Source organism: Melopsittacus undulatus, chromosome Z (assembly GCF_012275295.1).
Source record: "Melopsittacus undulatus isolate bMelUnd1 chromosome Z, bMelUnd1.mat.Z, whole genome shotgun sequence".
Lineage (NCBI taxonomy): Eukaryota > Metazoa > Chordata > Aves > Psittaciformes > Psittaculidae > Melopsittacus > Melopsittacus undulatus.
Window position 1 is genome coordinate 35,702,016 of NC_047557.1, and position 21,076 is coordinate 35,723,091.

The 21,076-nt window shown below is 42.0% G+C and overlaps 1 protein-coding gene across 3 annotated transcripts; it reads right to left on the reverse strand.

Moving 5' to 3' along the window:
• Positions 1 to 144: 144 nt before the first annotated feature.
• On the reverse strand, positions 145 to 19,417 carry PLIN2 (perilipin 2). 3 transcript variants are annotated; one of them, XM_031054316.2, is made up of 9 exons: positions 18,899 to 19,012; positions 17,311 to 17,368; positions 17,037 to 17,232; positions 16,236 to 16,318; positions 15,051 to 15,336; positions 14,476 to 14,660; positions 13,606 to 13,740; positions 12,741 to 13,031; positions 145 to 423 (listed from the first exon to the last, which is right to left on the reverse strand). In XM_031054316.2, exons 2-9 carry the CDS (start codon positions 17,338 to 17,340, stop codon positions 289 to 291), a joined length of 1,341 nt encoding a protein of 446 aa, XP_030910176.1. In that variant the 5' UTR covers positions 17,341 to 17,368; positions 18,899 to 19,012; the 3' UTR covers positions 145 to 288. The 3 variants fall into 3 exon arrangements, with proteins under 3 accessions (XP_030910176.1, XP_012986002.1, XP_005155037.1); XM_013130548.3 differs by lacking the exon at positions 18,899 to 19,012 and adding an exon at positions 19,320 to 19,417 and having other exon boundaries at positions 146 to 423; XM_005154980.3 differs by lacking the exons at positions 145 to 423; positions 18,899 to 19,012 and adding an exon at positions 19,320 to 19,417 and having other exon boundaries at positions 11,674 to 13,031.
• Positions 19,418 to 21,076: the final 1,659 nt, after the last annotated feature.

The following is a 21,076-nucleotide window of genomic DNA, read 5'->3' on the forward strand; positions in this document are numbered from 1 at the left end:
CAAGTCATTAACAAAGACTTCATCAGTTGGATACACTGTTAGGTTGTATCTGGTTTGTAGAATGTGAGCTTTACACTCATGCTAATGAATTAACATAGCATGCATTCCTTACATAGAAAAAAAAAAAAATATATATATATATATAATTTTGATGCAACTAAACCAGTAGTGATCAAAAAAAATATCCCCAAAATCCCTAAACTAAGACAGGTTCATCTTTAGAAAGGAGAAATCTAAGTTAAACATGGCAGAAGTACACTGTATCAAAAGATGTTTTTATGCTGCTCTTTATTGAGCTCTTTGCCCTGTAGTGTAAGGGCCATTTGTGCGTGAAAAGTCTTGCTGATCATCTTCATCCAAATCCAGAATGTTTGGGATATCATCTGACTCTGAAGACAGGTCTGTAATAGTGAAATCTGGAACCTGCATAGGAATGAAATCTCAATCAATTTAAAAGTAAAACTAAATAAATTTGTGTAGTATTCCTCACTGAATTCAGGAGACAAAGATGCTTATTAGCATCTCTAGAAATCAGAATCAAAATACTGAAGAGAGAGTGAAATATGCTCAGCCTTGTAACAAACACATAGCATTCAGACAGACCGTACAGTAGACAAGATGCAGATCAGCTGCTTAGAATACATAGTAAATTATAGTAGAGATGGATCAGAGCTTAATTTAGTGGAGTGTATTTAGTGAAATTGGCCACTAGAAAATGAAGAAAGGAACTTTTAAAATGTATTTTGCCTTTCTTCTTTCCTTGGGAGCAACAAGCAACACACAAAGGAACTTGTCCTGAAAAGCCTGATAATAGATTGCTGTGTGCTGTTCTGCCTCTCTACCACATCACACCTTTCCTGAGGAAACAAGTATCTGGAACTGCAATCCCACTCTGTCCTCTGATTTAATCGTATGTACAGTATTCTGCACGGTTAAGCAGCACCAGGTTTCAGGAATTGCCAAAGACATTAGTGGATACACGGATGTTACAAACTTCTAAAAATGTTGACTAAGACACTTAGAAGCTTAAGTCCCAACCTTTAAGTCCCTTTAGTAGGACTTAGATTACTTAGGCACTTCTGAAAAATGGGATATAATTAAGCAATTTACTCATATCCAAATGTCTGGGGTTTTTTCTCCAAGTTGATGTGACATACTTGGAGCCAGGCACAGTGTCAGCACGTAACAGCTGCTGCATGCTGACAGTACTTGGGTTTTGCATGCACAAAAAAGCAGCAACTTGAAGAGGCTTCTAGGCGTTTGTGTAACTTAAGCTCAGTGTTGACTAGCTTAATCCATTTCCTTACTGCAAAACACCTTGCTTATGATTATTTTTATGAAAGACAGTATGCAAGACAAATTTATGCTTTGCCTCCTATGAAGACATGTCAGAAGAACAGAAAGCACATCAAAGGATAAAGGGATTACCGTTTCAGCTATGAGGTTGTAGACTGCAATCACTCATTCAGTTTCTTAGAGAGTAACTAGCTACAGGGCACCAGGTACTTAGAAATATTAACCAAATATTAAAGCTGAGCTTTAGAAGAAGTTAAGCAGCATGCAGGTGCTAATGTAAATGCAATGAAACATGCTGATCACTTTGAGAATCTAAGCTTAATCAAAATGAGATCAGTCATTTCCTAAAAAATTAAAAGGCCTTAGGAGCAGGGGAAGCACATCCTTCTACCAGCAAGAATTGTCTTGCATTTTTCTGCTTATGGCAGTTTACCTAGAACTCTAATTACTACACTTAAAGAAATCAGTTTTCCCACTATCGGCACAGGACCCGCTATTTCCTACTGCAGTACAAATGAGGGTATCTTTACAAAACTAAAGCCAAGTAGTCCCTATGCAAACTCATTTCAAAATGTGTCCAAATAAATGGTTTAAATAAGTTATTTTATTCTGTGTTTACACTGACCATGTTCAGTGACAGTGTCTGACCAGATATAATACTCACTATATCCTAGGTTTAAGTTACTTCCATCACTTGAATAGATGCTGTTCCTACTGACAACAGGATAATCTCTCAAATAGAAGTTTGTGTTTTCTTCATCTTCTTAATGCACACATATTTTTAACATAGTAGTAAGATGTTCATAACCATGAAAAAATTTCAAACGGAAGTGTTTCTGTCAGCTTCAGAATAAAACAGTGTTGATGGCACTATGTTTTCGCTCAGTTTTGAACACGCTAGTGTTAGAATAGCACCAGTTTAACTAAAACAATGCACAACCCTTGGTGTTATGGGCTTGCATAGGTAAAGAACCTCCTCTTCCATACCACTTTTCACAGTTGATAGGAAGTTGAAACAAAGCAGTAAGTCAATTCTTGCAACAAAGAATAAGGCCAGATATAACTCTGTGCTATTTCTCTGTAAGATGCAGTCGGATCGCTTATACTGAATAGCATAAAACTTGCAAAATCTTTGCACTCAGTGCAAAACATACTTCAGTGTTTTAGTGCTTTCACATCCAAATGTTGATGGCAATAATAACCTAACTTTAATCAATTTTTTTCTTGGTTAATATATTTTCAGAACTGAGACATCAGAAATTTGAGAGATGGTTCTTATTCTGCGTTCTTCCAGAACAAGCACTTATTTTTAGTCATCAGAGACTGCAGTACCCAAAAGTAATGAAGTTTCCATCTTCGTATGAAAAGAAATGCATTTAACAAAACATGGTGCACAAATTCTCCAGCAAGCTGCTGCATGTAAAGCTTTCTGATCATGCAAATGACCAACAGATCATACTTAAAAAATAAGTTAGGTTCCATTTCCTCTTTTAATTAGATGGCTTAGATAAGCTTTCAGACTTTTTTTTTTGTTATATTTGGGTTTGGTTTCTGTTATTTGCTTGTTTTAATAAAAAATAAAGAGAAATAATTCATCAGTTGCTTCCAAATCCTTTAACCTATTTTACTAGCTATATGGTATTACTGTAAGCTGCAGTTTGGTAAGGGTTATTGAAAAGAAGTCAAGGAATGGGAGAGATTTCAAATGCTTTGAACTGTTCCTTAGTTTCAGGCAAACTATCTATATCCCTGCACTTCCGGTCCTTATCAGAATTGCCTAATTTGGATTTGTCCAATGTGTTCACTGCTATATTATGCTTGTGAAACTTTTATACCATATGGAAATGTTTACAAAGGCTTATATTTAAAACTTTTGTAGCAAAATTTTTGTAGCAACAATAGTCATTCTCTGTTAAGTTAGCCTGGAAAGGGGAAGTGTCAATTAGCATGAATGATTTTTGACTGATCTTCTAAAGAGAATAAATCATTTTCTGAATTCTAAATTAAAAAAAAATTATATAACCTTACCAGTGATAATTATTTCCTTTACCATTCCAGTTTTTGCGTAACTATCAGCCTTTGACAGTGTTCCATTTCGTCTATTTTATCTGCCTTGCTGCAAAGAGGACCATTTCCTGTAATTTTCAACATATCTGGTCTTACCTATTTTAAAAGATGCCAGAGAGACTTCACAGCCCTCTAGCCCAAGCTATATCCTCAAAAGTGGTTTTGGACTAAAAGCTTACAAATTTCTGTGCAGTGTATCTGAACTGCTTGATACATGCAATTCCAGAGAAACCAGTAAGATGGCAGCAAAAATTTAAGAGCAGGTTCTTAATCTGATAATATAGAATCATAAGATCAACCAGGTTGGAAAAGACCTTCAAGATTATGAAGCCCAACCATTCCCCACCACTACTAAGGCCACCACTAAACCATGTAACTAAAGTTTTCCTCCTTTCATTTGAGAGTTTTCCGCAGTTACTAGGATGCACTTCAGCTTCAGCCACTGTGGCAAAAAAAATGCCAAGATGCTTTTGGAAGGTGCCCACATAATTCTTGCCTCCAGCAGGTATTTCAGTAGTTCCTCTAACTATGCTAGATAAAAATACATTTTGTGTCCTGGTTTCAGCTGGGATAAAGTTAATTTTCTCCCTAGTAGCTGGTGCAGTGCTGAGTTTTGGCTTTAGCCTAAAAACAATGCTGATAACACACAGAGGTTTTAGCTGTTGCTCAGTAGTGCTTCCCCTGATCAAGGACTTCCAGTCTCATTCTCTGCCAGTGAAAAGGTCACATGAAGCCAGGAGAGAGCAGAGACAGGACACCCAGCCCAAACTAGCCAAAGGGGTATTCCATACCACAGCACATCATGCCCAGTATATAAACTGGGGGGAGTCACCTGGAAGGGAGCAACTGCTGCTCAGGTCAGGCTGGGTATCAGTCAGCAGGTGGTGAGCAATTGTACTGTGCATCGCTGCTGAGATTTGTGGTTGGGTGGTGGGTTTTCTTTTCCTCCTTTCCCATTCTTAGCTTTTATATACTCTCTCCTTGTTATATCCCGTATAATTATTACTATTATTATGTTGCATTTTATTTTAGTTACTGGACTGTTCTTACATCAACCCATGGGATTTACCCCAGTTCTCTTCCCTATCCCACCCAGGGAAGGAGGCAGGGGGTGAGTGAGCAGCTGCATAGTGCTGAGTTGCTGCTGGGTTTAAACCATGATATTTCAGCTGTAGTCTAGGAATATGCTATAATAAATTAACAGCAAGAAGATATCCCTGAAAGCTATAGTTACAATTCAGTTTAAACAGTCAATGCTGTCCTTATTAGGAGTCTAATGGTTTCAAACCAGAGACTTCTAGTCAATATAATAAGCCAAGAATATACCAGTTTGCTGTTACACAGCCCTCTTTCTCTCCAAGCAAGAGGTCCTAATTCTATTGACGGTTAGAATAGAAAAATTATGATTTCACTGCAGGGGAAGGGAGAGGAGATGCAATATATAGCTGCACACCATAATAACATGATACAGGAACCCGAGTACAGCATTTTGATAAAACAGGCTATTAGCCCAACCATTAGGTAAGCATTTAACCAGGAATTCCTCTGATTCCTCTGGTTGTGGCCACCAGCTGTCAGAAGTCATGAAGTAACTGAACATAGAAGCCAGCCAACAGCTCATGGAGAAAGGATTTGAAGGTCTAGGCTAGTAACAGTTTTTCATGCGTTCTACTTCACCTTTAGTAAATCTGGACAGTCACCAAAGAAAGCACAAGACCATAGTGCAACTTAGGGCAGAGCAGAGACATGTATTGCTCTCATATTAATATTAGATGCCGCTGTTAAATTCTGAGCCATCAAAAGATAGTGAACATTTTGAGTATCTATCATGGTTTAAAACCCCACCTCCGTCTCCCACAGTACCACACATCCCTTTTCCCCCCCACCTCCCCACTCCCGGAGGGATGGGGAGGAGAACCGAAGGAATATAACTCCCACGGGTTGAGATAAAAACTAATCCATCAATTAATGTATAACACAAATCACTACTGCTACCACTAATAAAAACAATGATAGAGGAAATAAACAAGGAGAGAGAATACGATACCACCCGCCAAAACAAGCCCAACCCAGAAGCCAGCTAACTACCCCCCTTCCAGCCAACTTCCAGTTACCTCCCCAAGAATGACGTGCTGTGGTATGGAATACCTCCCAAAGTATAAAGTTGGTGACCACACTGGAAACATAAACCAGATCACAGAATCACAGAATCCCAAGGGTTGGAAGGGACCTCAAAAGATCATCTAGTCCAACCCCCCTGCAAGAGCAGGGTAACCTAGAGTACATCACACAGGAACTTGTCCAGGCGGGCCTTGAATATCTCCAACATAGGAGACTCCACAACCTCCCTGGGCAACCTGTTCCACTGCTCTGTCATTTTTACAGTAAAGAAGTTCTTCCTGATGTTAACGTGGAACCTCCTATGCTCCAGTTTACACCCATTGCCCCTTGTCCTATCACTGGATATCACTGAAAAAAAGCCTAGCTCCATCATCCTGACACCCACCCTTTACATATTTCTAAACACTGATGAGGTCACCCCTCAGTCTCCTCTTCTCCAAGCTAAAGAGACCCAGCTCCCTCAGCCTCTCCTCATAAGGGAGGTGTTCCACTCCTTTAATCATCTTTGTGGCTCTGCGCTGGACTCTTTCAAACAATTCCCTGTCCTTCTTGAACTGAGGGGCCCAGAACTGGACACAATATTCCAGATGCGGCCTCACCGAGGCAGAGTAGAGGGGGAGGAGAACCTCTCTTGCCCTACTAACCACACCCTTTCTAATGCACCCTAGGATGCCATTTGCCTTCTTGGCCACAAGGGCACATTGCTGGCTCATGGTCATCCTCCTCTCCACCAGGACCCCCAGGTCCCTTTCCCCTTCACTCCTTTCCAGCAGGTCAACCCCCAACCTGTACTGGTACATGGGGTTGTTCTTCCCCACGTGCAAGACTCTACACTTGCTCTTGTTGAATTTCATCAGGTTTCTCCCTGCCCAACTCTCCAGCCTGTCCAGGTCTCGCTGAATGGCAACACAGCCTTCTGGTGTGTCAGCCACTCCTCCCGGTTTAGTGTCATCAGCGAACTTGCTGAGGGTACACTCAGTTCCCTCATCCAGGTCGTTGATGAAAATATTAAACAGCACTGGTCCCAGCACCGACCCCTGAGGGACTCCACTGGTCACAGACCTCCAGCTAGATTCTGTGCCGTTGACCACAACTCTCTGCCTTCTTCCTTTCAACCAGTTCTTGATCCACCCCATTACCTGATCGTCAAGCCCACACTTCTTTAGCTTATCTATGAGAATGCTGTGGGAGACAGTATCAAATGCCTTACTGAAATCAAGAAAAACCACATCTACCGCTCTACCATCATCCCTCCACCTAGTCACTTCCTCATAGAAGGCTATAAGGTTGGTCAAACATGACTTCCCCTTCATAAAACCATGTTGGCTGTTCTTAATAACCCCCTCATCCTTAATATGCCTACAGATGGAGTCAAGAATAAGTTGTTCCATCACCTTTCCAGGGACGGAGGTAAGGCTGACCCGTCTATAATTACCCGGGTCCTCCTTCTTGCCTTTCTTATAGACTGGTGTGACATTTGCCATCTTCCAATCCTCAGGCACCTCTCCCGTTTCCCACGATTTACCAAGGATGATGGAGAGTGGCCTAGCAATGACCTCCGCCAGCTCCCTCAGCACCCGTGGGTGCATTCCATCTGGACCCATTGATTTACAGATGTCCAGATTGCATAGCTGATCCCTAACCCAATCCTCATCTTCCAAAGCAAACTCCTCCTTTGTCCTGACTCCTTCTGGGGCTACAGGAATCTGGGGCCCCTGGGGAGAGTCTGCAGGAGTAAAGACAGAGGCAAAGAAAGCATTCAGCACCTCTGCCTTCTTTGTATCCTCTGTTTCCAGGGCACCCACCTCATTCAACAGTGGGCCTATATTGCCTCTTATGTTAGTTTTATTTGCTATGTATTTGAAGAAGCCCTTTCTATTGTCCTTAATCCAACTTGCAAGATTAAGTTCCAAGGAGGCCTTATCTGTCCTAATTGCCTCCCTACATCTTCTAACAACTGTCCTATATTCCTCTCAAGTAGCCAGCCCCTCTTTCCATAATCCACAGATTCTCCTTTTCCACTTGAGTTTGCCCAGCAGCTCCTTGTTTAACCACGCTGGTCTCCTAGATCCCTTACTTGATTTCCTACTCATTGGGATGCTCTGATCCCTAAGTGGTCCTTGAATGCTGACCAACTATCATGAGTCCCTTTACCACCTAGTACCCTTTCCCATGGGACTTCCCTTAGCAGTTGATTGAAGAGGCCAAAGTTGGCCCTTCGGAAATCCAGAACTGTGGCCTTGCTAGGTATTCTATTCCTCCCACACGGATCCTAAACTCCACCATCTCATGGTCACTGCAGCCAAGGCTGTCATTGACCATCACCACTTCAACCAAACCCTCCTTGTTGGTGAGTACTAAATCTAGCAGCGCTCCTCTCCTAGTTGGTTTGTCCACCATTCGCATTAAGAAGTTACCATCAATGCACTGGAGGAACCTCCTAGACTGTGAATGATTGGCTGAGTGAGTCTTCCAGCAAATATCAGTGTGGTTAAAATCCCCCACGAGGACTAAGGCATGTAGTCGCAAGGCTACTTCCAGTTGCCTGTAGAAAGCCTCATCAACTCCTTCATCCTGATCAGGAGGTCTATAATAGACTCCCACAACTGTATCATCCATACCAGCCTGTCCCTTAATTCGTACCCACAGACATTCCACTTTCTCCTCATCTGCCCCTGGACAGAACTCAATACATTCTAGTTGCTCTCTCACATAGAGAGTAACTCCACCACCTTGCTTTGCTGACCTATCTTTCCTAAAAAGGACATAGCCATCCATGAGCACATTCCAGTCATGTGAGCTGTCCCACCATGTCTCTGTAATTGCCACTAGGTCATAACCTTTAGACCACACACAGACTTCTAACTCCTCCTGTTTATACCCCATGCTGTGTGCATTGGTGTACAGGCATTTCAGGGAGCAAGCAGAGCACGCTGATGGCACCCTTGGGAGGTGGGAGGCCTTTTGGTCTTCATTAATAGTAGGACAATGCCTCACTAGTTCAGCTACGACCCCCTCGCACTTTGAATCTAACCTGAAGCTCTGTGAGTGAGCTCTGCTAACTCTTGTCCTAGTACCCTTTTTCACCTGCAGGACAGGGTCTAAACTATCCTTTCCCACAAATGAAACAATAGATTGATAGTCCTCCCTAGTCCGCCATCCTTCAAGCCCTAGCATGTTTCTCTTGGGCTTGTCCCTAACAGGCTCAGTTAAATCCCCTCCCCCCTTCATATCTAGTTTAAAGCCCTGTCAATAAGCCCTGCTAACCCCTGCCCCAAAACCCTTTTCCCCCTCTGGGACTGGTGTATCCCACCTGCCACCAGCAAACCAGGTGTCTCACACAGCAGCCCATGATTGAAAAATCCAAAACCCTGCCTATGGCACCAGTCACGTAGCCATACATTAATCTGCAGAATCTTCCTATTTATCTCTTCACCCTTGCTTGTAACAGGTACAGAGGCAAACACCACTTGTGCTCCAGACCCTTTAACCAGTCGTCCCAGGGCCCTGAAGTCTCTCTTCATTGCCCTTGCCCTCCTTGTAATAATTTCATCACTGCCAACCTGAAAAACCAGCAGCAGATAGTAGTCAGAGGGCTGCACCAGATCAGAGAGTTTCTTTTTAACATCTCTAATCCGAGCCCCAGGTAAGCAGCAGACTTCCCTGTGGGATGGATCCGGTCGACAAATGGGCCCTCCTGTTCCTCTCAGAAGAGAGTCATCCACCACAATTACTCTTCTTCTTGGTTGGGGAAGTTTCATTATGAATGCTTCTATTGTATTACAAGTCATTAACATAAAGAACAATGAGATAAGAAACTTAGCCCAAATCCCAACTTGGTAAGTACAAACACAGCTAATATATACTGAAAGTAATTGGCAAAATCCTGAAACTGTGAGATCAAGAGAAACAACTGTGAGAGCCAATAAATCAGCATTGTGACGAGTGATTATAAATCCGCTCGATCTGTTGTTATCTCAACCCCTCAGGCCCCACGTTGGGTGCCAAAAAGAACTGTTGTGGTTTAAATCCAGCCACACACAGCTCATTCACTCACTCCCCCCCTTGCTCCCCCAACCCCTGGAGAGTTAGGAGGGAGAATCCAAAGAATGTAGCCCCCATGGGTTGAGATAAGAATGGTTTAATAACTAAGGCATAACACAAATCACTACTGCCACTACTACTACAAATAATAATGATAAAGCCAATAGCAAGCAAAGAGAATACAACACCTCACCAGCCACCGACCCATAACTCACCCCACCCTGCCCGACCGAGCACCGACCGATACCTCCTCCATCCCACCAGAGCCCCAGCCCTTCCGGGTCTCCCCCGGTTACATCCTGGGTATGACGTGCTATGGTATGGAATACCTCTTTGGCTAGCCTGGGTCAGGTGTCCTGTCTCTCCTTCCTCCTAGCTTCCCCTCCACCCTGGCAGAGCATGAGCTCAGAAAAGGCCTTGGACAAACCAAACATTTGAGCAGTAACTCAAAACATACTCGCTATCAGCAACCGTTCCCAGCCCGAAAGTCAAAACACAGCACTGCACCAGCCACCAAGAAGGAGAACAATGACTGCTACTGCTCAAACCAGGACAGTATCATACTTGATTAACCACCTCAAAGCTAAGGCCCACAACCATCAGATTTTAAAATACATGTAAGGATGGGAATTCTTTGATCTACCACCTGCTCTCAGACCTGATTAGTCCAGTTCTGCATCTCTACCTCTACAACAGTGAATGCATTCTATAAATTCTGTTACAAAGAGAGATAAACTATATTCTTCTGCTGGACTCATTCAATAGATATATAAACAGAATTAACTGGTGAAAGACTTCCAGAAGCATTAACTCAGGCTTTAGCTCGAAAGAAGTATCTCACCCTCTCATGCTAATGTCACTTCAAACAGCCGCCTTACAAAACTCAAGTATTTAAAGGCAGAAAATACAGAATCTATATCTGTAATCTGCTCTTGCTAGTTTGTTTGGGGTTTTTTAACATTGTGCTTAAACCAGTCTCCCTAACACATCTAGCTAACTTTGACAGCTAAGCAAGCCCTCTCACATTAAAAAGACTAGACTACACCTGATTTGCTTTAGTGCCCACATTGTGCCAGGTGGAGGTATTGCTGAGGAATTATTCTAATGTTTTGACAAAAAGTGCTCTACCTGCTGGTGACTGACACCTTTCTGACTCCCATTGGAGCAAGTGAAAATGAGAAAAAAAAAATTGGATACCACAGCTGAGGTGTTCTGCTGATACACAACAGTACAATTAAACTATAATCTTTAAAGCTATGTCAAGGTACGCTGTTTTTCTTACCAGACCCTACCCAACCACCAGGACCTCAGATAAAGAGCCACAAAATCAGTTTTTTAACCTGAATCTCTACATCCATCAGAAGATGGTGGCTTGAATATTAAGCTCAAAAGGCAACTGAAGAACCAAATGGTGAACTTCTTTTGAAAATGGTGGCCAGCATTGCTACACTTTTAGTGCATTTAGTGACTGAAACTCAAGAGTTGCACAGGGTTTGCATTGAGAGTACAGACACAACTTACCTGGACAGCCCTAAACCAAGAAAGCTTATTTCTTACTGACTATAATTCTCTTTCAGGGAAGGGATTTCACAGGATTTATCGAGGAATAGTTCCACCCAAGTAGCTGAGCGTTAACATATGTTAGTCACTCAAGTTCAAAAGAGGGTAAATGAACTTAAACAGGTTAAAACTGGCATGTGTAGCTGAGGTATATATACATATATACTGTTTATAAGGAACCAACAGCCCAAGCAGGTAGCCAGCAGTCTCATGCACACAGAACACCCACTGTGAAGGCAGGACAAGGTGGTTTGGTTTTTTCTTGTCCATATCCTTCACTTCTCAATATCAGAACATCCATCAGGTCACAGTTTAGGTCATCATTAAAGGTAGGCAATAGCAAGCACCACAAAAGCAGCAGTAAAGCTAAGACTTGGAATGGAAGGATGCACAGGAACTCAAAGGGAAAATGGAAGTGCTGCAGCTGTATCTTACCTATCTAGGCATACACACACACACAAATACGTTTTTAATGCGTGTCTACTTGATCTACATTTCAAGCTTGCTTTCTGCTGGACCCAATTTGAAGGGGTCACAGAACAGCAAGTTACATTTGTTTTAAATGTCAGTGAAATGGAGACAGACTTTGGCTGCTGAAGCATTTATTACTAACATATAAAATTCATTTAAAAAAAAAGACAAAGACAGCTACAACAAAACAACAACCCACACAACAGCAGGCACTGGGATACAAACAGCATGAATTAAAAAAAAAATACATAAACCAACAAGTGTTGATAATGATTTGGTCAGTGTCTGGAACAAGCTCCTCAGGGAAGTGGTCATAGCATCAAGCCTATCAAGATTCAAGGAGCATCTGGACATCTTCATCATATAGTTTAGTTTTAGGTAGTCCTGCAAGAAGCAGGGAGTTATACTCCATGCTCCTTATGGGTCCCTTCCAACTTGAAATATTCTATGACGTGTGATCAGGTTACTGTATTATACAACAGTGAAGTTTATATTATTAATTTTAACACTGCCACAGCATTTAAGTAACTCCAGCTGACTAATTCAGAAACCCCACTTTCAGCTATGGAATTCTGGACTCGGAGAACTTTTGTAATGAATTGTGTAGCAGCAGAATTTGAGAGTCAGATTCATAACAGTTAAATGTGTGATCTGCAACAAACATGAAATTTAAGCATACCTAGCTGGATTGCAGGGCTTTTAAAAGCATTTCATAGTAAGGCTTATACATCATCCTGGTACAGATTAAGCAACAAAGCAAATGCTTTTAGCTATGGTAGGTTTCATTTAGACTAACGGTATTAACACCATTAATACGCATGGCAAGGTTTCTTGACAAACAAGGCATCTTGACAACTGTAAGCTGCCCATATCTAGGCACTTGAGACAGATTGAGTTTTTAGAGTGGGCTGTATTGTCCTGTGTAGTTTAGCTATGTGTAAGAGTATCTTTTTTCTGAATTATTTCCCCCACTCTAAGTTTATGGATTTTTCTCCAAGGCTTTTTTGACAGCTACACTTGCTAATGCCAATTGTTTTGTCAGTCAGCAGAGTACATGCGTGCTGTGCAGTTTATTCATTAGTGGGTTCAGGCTGTTTGTCTTTCTGGCTGGAATTTTTCTCTCCTTCACCTTTGCTCCCAGTATGCTGAATGCCAGGCAGTTGTGGGTAAAAGGGACCTACCAGCCAGTTAAGCGGTGTGTTGTTTACAAGATAATCCATCACATCATCCAGAGACTCCTTCATTTTCTTCAGCTGTCCTTTGCTAGTGGCAAGAAAGCTGTCTGATAATTCTTGGAAGGAAGATGCAGACAGAAGACTCTGGTAGACATCACCTGCCATTGACCCAACACTGTAAACCTGATCCTGCACATTCTGCGGTAACCCCTGTAGGCTTGAAACCAGTGTGAGGCAGGTGGTCTGAAGCTGCTGAGTGAGGCTCCGTGCTATAGCTAGAGTTCTTGACTCAATAAGCTGGAAACAAAAGCATAACAACATATTAGTATCTTTTAATGACTGTAACAGCTTTATGTGTTTCAAGATACACAAAGAATCAAAGTAATGGGGATGTACATAAAATAAAGCTATAGCAGATAATAAAACAGGTCTTCAGTGTAAAAAGTCAAAGACTTTGGGGTACTTGATACTTCTTCAAAGCTCAAGTACTTTGTGGATCAGAAACATTGGTAGTTTCTACCCAGCAACAGACAGGTAAGCTCTGGTTTCAACTCTGGATGACATGTCACAAAAGGCAATTACATTCTAATCAATAAGCCACTATCTAAAGCTACATGTAAGACTCAGGATGAACATTCTCTTGGAATGAGAATGAACACTAGAGTGTTGGCAGGAAGTAGACTTATTTAAGAGTCTGGGTGTCCCCTACTATTCATAGCAGTCACTAGTCAGCTGTCCTGAGCTTTAGCATTCATATTCCACATGTGCATAAGCTTCTGTGCTGTTCAGATGCTGTGCACTTTAGGGACTGTTAGTTTGCTGCTTCCTTGACAGTACATGATCCATTTATTTCTGGTTTAACTCTGTTTACCTCAGCGTTCTGCAGTTCATCACCATCATTTTGGCCTGTATTTTTCTTCCATTCTACCCAGGATTGATACAGCTTTTCCTGAGCATCAAGAAGTTTCTGATTGGCACTATTCATGTTCTTTCTGGCATACTCGATCTGAAATACAGCCAAATAAGAAAGTCAAAAGCAGTCTAAATAGTTTCATTAGGGCCACCTTACCTTACTGGCTTTGTAACCGCCTTTTTAAATACTTCAAAAGCTCAGCATAGAAAACTTTTGGGAATATAACAGTGTGTTCCTTCTCTTTAAAGGGGAAAACTAGAAGCAGTTTTGAAATTACATGTAGTGCTGCAACAACTATTTCCCCTCTCCCCCACTAGCATCCTATTCAAGGATTTGAAAGCATATAGAAGGCTGTAACTCTTTATGTACAGTTTGTACTGTACATTGTTAGGGTAAGACTATTGAAATACCCAAGAATGCTCAAAGATACACACAGCAAGAAAAGCAAGGCATACGGAATCTGTCGCTTTATTAACAAGAATTTGAAAGACTGAAGCATTTCTAAATTGCAAGGCGCTTTTTTTCATTGAACTAAGTCTGTTAAACCCAGCACTCTAAAACAGCAACATAATGTTCAACATGTTACTTCTATTTCTGCAGTGCTTAAATTTACATGCAATAGCTAGCTAGTTTACAGCTCAGCACAATTTAGGACATCTCATGAATGATAGTGAAAAAGCACTGAACAGGAAATGCTTTATACTTAGAAAATGCATTTAGTGAGGTAGCATGACTTTTAGTTTTCCTATGCCTATTTTTGCCATTTTCTGCTGGACTCAAACTATACCAACATTTGCTTTTTATACTTCAAGTGAAAGCTAAACTTACCAAGTTAACAGTGTGGTGAAGCTGAGAGATGGTCTCCTGGCTCTTCTGCTTAGCATCATTGACTTTGTTTAAGGCTTGTTGGTAGGCACGTGCACGGAACTTTGAAGACAGAGATCCTAGTCTAATGTAGTAGCTTGGTTTTTGAACTCCAGTTTCAAAACCTTCAACTTTTGCTGCTTCTTTCTCTAGGTATGTAGAAGGGAAGCAAATTGACTGCTGGAAGAAAACTTAAAAGGTCCAAGGCCATTTAATTTGTTTAGTAACAGCTGACTGAACTTGTTTAGTAGTCCTCTAGCACCAGGGTAGGTTGATAGACCACCATACATGGAAATCCTTATTTCCAACCTGCTTCCTTATGAATAATATGCTATTATGAGCAGCAAGGCAAAAGGCAGTTTGGGAAGCACATGCCCCATTCCCCACCGTAAGTAAGTAACAAATAGAAATTTGTTTGCTTCTCTCCAATACAAGCATTCAAAAAAAAAAAAACAAACAAAAAAACCCAAACCCAACAAACACCCCCCCCCCAAAAAAAAAAACAAAACAAAAAAAACCTAAGCTTGAATTGGTCTTACCTAGTTCTGCTTCTGTAAGTGGGAGATACTGGTCTACAAGGTTCTCCGATTTAGTGAGAGCACTGTCCACTCCACTGCTCACCATTTGCAACACACGACTTGCCAGGACAGTGTTAATGCTGCCATTGACAACTGACCTGGTCATTTCTACACTGTCTTGCATTGCTTCTTTAGTCTTGCCCATAACTCCAGTGATCGTGTGAGCAACAGTTTCCTTGGCACCAGACACAGTGGTTGTTACAGCTTCTCTGGCTCCAACAACTACACCCTTGGCATTGGCGACAACCTGTGATAGGAAACAGTTTGATTCACTAAGCATTTTCTAGTGAAAGCTACATAGTTCAGGAAATATAAATTTACATGACAGCTTGTACAAGAATCAGTGATCCAAGGAGAAATTCTGCGCTGAAAACATATGTACAAGACAAAACAAAATAAAGCTGCCACACAGCATTCAGCTCCAAACACTTAAGTGAATGTAATTCACTGCAGTAATTCAGGTACTATTTGCTTCACACAGAGCAGGAAACAAACAAGGACTCAAATTTTTAAAAAGATGCCCACCAGTGAACAGCACCTACAGACAGAACTATCAAATGGCCAGCAAGGCTGTTGGGTGGAAAAGGGAAAAGGGAAAAGGGAAAAGGGAAAAGGGAAAAGGGAAAAGGGAAAAGGGAAAAGGGAAAAGGGAAAAGGGAAAAGGGAAAAGGGAAAAGGGAAAAGGGAAAAGGGAAAAGGGAAAAGGGAAAAGGGAAAAGGGAAAAGGGAAAAGGGAAAAGGGAAAAGGGAAAAGGGAAAAGGGAAAAGGGAAAAGGGAAAAGGGAAAAGGGAAAAGGGAAAAGGGAAAAGGGAAAAGGGAAAAGGGAAAAGGGAAAAGGGAAAAGGGAAAAGGGAAAAGGGAAAATGGAAAAGGGAAAAGGGAAAAAGGGAAAAGGGAAAAGGGAAAAGGGAAAAGGGAAAAGGGAAAAGGGAAAAGGGAAAAGGGAAAAGGGAAAAGGGAAAAGGGAAAAGGAGGGCTTAATGGCCTCCCAAAGGCAACAAACAATACTACAGAAACACCTTTCACATCATAATTGCTTCTAAGCTGTGCTCCAGGCATGAAATCTGTCTCTCTATTTTTAGTGATAACAGAAAAGAGCAAGCATAGATAACTCTGCTTAGCATATGTACATGGGAAGAACTTACCTTGTCAGTGGGTTGATTCAGGATAGGCAGTCTCTCCTCAATTTTGTCTAAACCTATACACGCATAGTTGTTGGCAACAACAACTAAAAAAAAAAAAAAAAAAAACAGAACACTTTAATTTTTGTTTGTTGTTTTAGGGTTTTTTCTCATTAGTATAAATAACTCCATAACTCCAACTGAGAATTCCCCTTGAAACAGAACAACAATGCTTTTAAAGTCGTTTCCTCCCCCTTTCAGTGAAATTTGACACAGGAAGGTCCCAAAACAAGGTAGGTTTACAATGTCAGTGAAAAAAATTCACTTGCAGGGGAGAAAATAAATTTGATAATTCACAAATAACTGTAAACAAGCTGAAGCACCTGGCCTTCTGCCACTTCATGAAACCAGCTTCCTAGTTACAACAGCCTTATGACACAGTTGCCAAATTTAACCAGAAGTTGTCCTCAGTGAGAGAAAGTACAAAAGTAGCAATTGAAACTAAGTGAAAGGAGAGGAAGGTGTTGAGCAAAAAACTATGTTACCATCTCACATGTCAAGATGAGTCAGTTCAGTATTACGAAAGCTGAACTCTGCTTTGGCTATGGAGTTTTGTTCGGTTGGTTTTTTTTGGGGGGGTTGAGAGGGTGTTGTGCTGTTACATCATACCCATCTGTAATCAGCTGCTCAACAAGACAGACAACAGGTTCAGTCAGCTACCTGAAACAGCACTCCAGACCAGCATGGCCATGTTAAACTGTAAATGCACCTGGATATATAAAGCAATCAGTAGAATTAAACTTAACAGCTACATCTTTGCCTTACTTTGTGGTTCCAGTTTCTGGATGATAGGCATAGCACTTGTCACAGCTGCAGAAGTAATTGTCTTCACTCCTTTCTCTGCTATCTCACATACTGATTTCAGATAAGGATGGTTATCCTTTGTAGTGCTATAAGCTGTGGACACCATGTCATAGGTGGAGCTCACCAAGGGAAGATTGACAACCCTCGATACAATGTTCTGTTTGAAAGAGAGAGAGGTTAGTTGATGCTTGCTGTTCTGAACTAGACATAAAAAACTATGGGCTAACTCACATACCTGTTGTGGATCAATTGCTGCCAATGCCATTTTCTCAGGTCTTGAATCCTGCACAAGTCTGTGAAAGAAGCATATCCGAGTTATAGCATCCTAATATCCACTTCATGTAATCACCAGACTTTGAAATCAACAACCCTTTTATAATCAACACCATTGATTAAGGGGATTAGGATATTCTTGTTCTTACATACCAGAACTACATTTCATTGTAGCAATTTAAAAATCCCAAACTTTGTTTACAAATTACTTTGTTCAGTTTAGGCAACACAAGTAGGGCACATGCAAGAGGCAGGCTTTGAGGTACAGCAGTTCATTGCAGATTTACCAGAGTTACCAACTCCTGAATAATTTTTTTTTTTTAGAAGAAATAGACACATTTGAGCTTACCTGTTAAGCCAGGACAAAAAAGAGCCAGCCTTAAGAAGTCACTAAAAATCTAGTTTAGAATATCTAAATCAGATGAAGAATCCACTATCGATATTTTTAGTCAGATTAGATCTTCTGTTATCATAAGGGAGTCAAGTTTCACAATTGAGTCACCACTGCTGTCTGAATCTTGAAAACAAGTGGAAGATTGAAGGGAAGTACTCATTTCAGTACCCCCAGCTCAGTTCTCACAAGTCACCCCACTAAACTCAAGGAGTTAATTATTTCTAGCGTGATGCCTGATCCTGATCTCCCCCTGCTCAGCATGTTCAAAAGTTAGCTTCCTGTAACATGGAGCACAGGACTTGTCCACTGCAGAACATTACTCTCCTTTATGCTAAGTCTTAATTATTACCCATCCCACTCTGAAAAAGGCTGAAGACATCAGTCATTCAACAAGCCTATCCTACTTGGTTATTTTCCAACACGTATTCCCATGGAGAAAATATTAACAGGTCTCCCCATACAAACCCTATTAAAGGAGAGGGGTATTGCAGTACCACATAAGGAGGACACACAGAAGTGCTCTGTCATCCTATACATGCACAGGCTGAATTAAATCTGTAAGAAGCACTTTTTGAATTGGTTTTACATGACATTTAAGTTCCAGAAGAACCTAACTGAAGGCAACGAAAAGGCAGCTGAAGAAATAAGAGGTAATGGTTGTTTGTAATGGTTGTAAAAAAGCTGGTTGTCAAAACAACTGTGGTTTTCAAGACTTTTCACTAGGTTTGTCGAAGAGTCAACAGCAGTATGGGAAACAAGGACAAAGGCATGCTGTTAACATTTTTGCAGGCATGCTTGCACATATTAACACACATGCTATAAGGTAATGCCAGAAATGAAATTAACCACTGTACATGGATCATACAAGCAGGTAACAGACAAGAGTTACAGCAGTTACAGAAGTTTTCCTTCTGTCTATTGAGTATTGAAATATCCCCATATACATGTTCCTCACATAGCAATACAACTTGGATTACCTAGAATACAACTGAATTTCACTTTGAACTGCAAAGTATGACATAGAACAGAAGAGACTAACAGCACAGAATAGGGAAAGGAAGGGGGGCCCTTTGTAAGGATAACTTATTCGTAACGTGTCCTGCAAGACCAGGCACAGCGTCGGTTTGAATCTTAGTCACTAAAACAGTGACAGAACCTGCAAAGTTACTCCTGCTCTTAGGCAGGGAAGGCAGCTAGGATCTTGCGCCGCTTCAGAGATCCCCGGTAGTTTCAGCTCTGGCCAAAGCCTGACCCACTTCACTGGAGCCGGTGGGTGAAATACCTGAAACAAAGCCCACGGTACTAAAGCGTATTTCAGAGACAGGAAAAGGTCCTGAACAGAAAAGTGAATAAACTGAGTCACAGATTTAATTTTTACTTCCCTCCCGATATGGCGTCCGGGCCGGGGCACGGCAGGGGCAACGCCGGAGGCAGGACGGAGGCCCTACGGCAAGCCGCTGCCCCGGCCGCTCCGCCGGCGGGGGACACCATATTGCCGAGTCAGCACCGCGGAGCTGAGCGCTCCAGCTGCCCCGCTCTCCCCAGCGAGGGCCGAGCCAGAGCACCGCCGTACTCACCTGGAAAACGGGGGCGGAAGAACCACTGCTACCGACCGAATCCCAACACTACCGCTGCCTAGCAAACTGGCCGAGCCCCGGTATTTATTGGGAGAGGTTTCCGCCCCGCCGCCAGCTCTCTCGCGAGACGAGAGTGCGCTACCGCCACGCGACGGGAAGGGACGGGACAGGGCGGGGCGTAGGACAGTGGGGTTTGTGGTGGGGGTGATGCTGGTCTTCGTTTAGACAATGAAAGCCTAGCGGAGAAGACTGTCGTTCACCCGCTAGTTTGGAGGACAGCACTTCAGCACAAGGACCCGAAAGAGTGGCAGAGCCAGGCTGCCGGGTGGGGTGTGCAGGCCCACACGGAGACCAGCCAGAAACGGGTTACAGATGCTTGCGGTCTTCTCTCATACAAACCTTTCATGTCTAGATGGAGGAAAAAACCCGAGGCAAGAGATTTAGCTGTGTTTGTCCTAAACTAATCACCTCTCCTCCTTCACCCAGCTCCTCTGCGTCAGCGCTTGTCCCTTGTGGGGCTGGAACGCGAGGTGAACTGAGGTTGGGGTCAGGTGGCTCTCCGGTTGCCAGCAGGCATCGTCCCTATGGCAGCTTCCCGCTGGGAAAGGAGCCCCCTTCTCCTCTTCCTCCAAAGCTGCAGGCTCAGTCCAGCGTGACCACAGATAATCATCTCAGCAGGTTTCAACGTGCCTTTGGAATGTTGTAAACTTTCCTTACTCCAAAGGTGCACTTCATCTTTAGCCTATAAAGAAAAAAGGTGTATGTCATATTGAGAGGTACCAAAATGACAAGGAAAAACAATTGTGGGCAAAGGTTCAAATATATATTTCCAATTGTATTTAGCTTCCTGCAGTAACAGGGTGTCAGAAAAGAACAGCTTGACAAGAAAGATTCAGGCCTTGAGGGTAGTCACACATGACAAACACGTACAAAAACAACCAGCCCAAGATTGTACAAGTATTTTTGCTGAAGAAAATGAGCTTCCTTTCTAGAAAACTGTAATTGTTTTAATGGGTAAAACTGATAACAAATTACCTTATCACTAAGCCACAAAGACTCCTTTATGCTGTTTTTGCTTCCTAAATGAAAGTCGACTATACATACTGTGCTTTGACTTCTGCTTAAACAGACCTCTTTTTCTGCTCATAAGTATGACAGGACAACAAATTCTATCAGTACAGAGCAGTACAGGAAGAAATACCACTATCTGTGTAGGACAGGGGAAGAAGTCATCTTTTTTAATTGGACTGACCACCAAGAAAAGTCTGAGGGCTACCTGTAAGAAAGAGAAGACTTCCTGCAAAGCCTCAGTAGCAAACTATGCAAGTCATCTATTCTTATCATGTATAGTCACATGCAACAGTATTCTAAAATGTCCTTTGCTTACTGCCAGATTGATTCTGACCCTTGCTAACCACAAAGCACTATCCTCTTGGGGTGGGGGAAAGCCCATTTCAAGAAGACCTTCCCAGAATGGTTGCTCAGTTTGCTTTTGCAAACAATTAGCTTATTTTTCTGTGTTCTAGAGCAGAACAAACAGAAGACTATTCCAGGATAAACCAGGAAATTTTACTTCTCTGAACTGTTTTATTATGCTTCTACTAGGATGCATATCAAACTCTTTAGAGGTATTCCACTGTTTGCCTCAAACTGTTGTTATCTGAGACCTCCATTTGTTTCTCATTCACAGTCATGTGCAAAACATTTAATGCACCCGTAACAACCACAAAAGTAATTAACCCCTTTTGTCAGGAGTG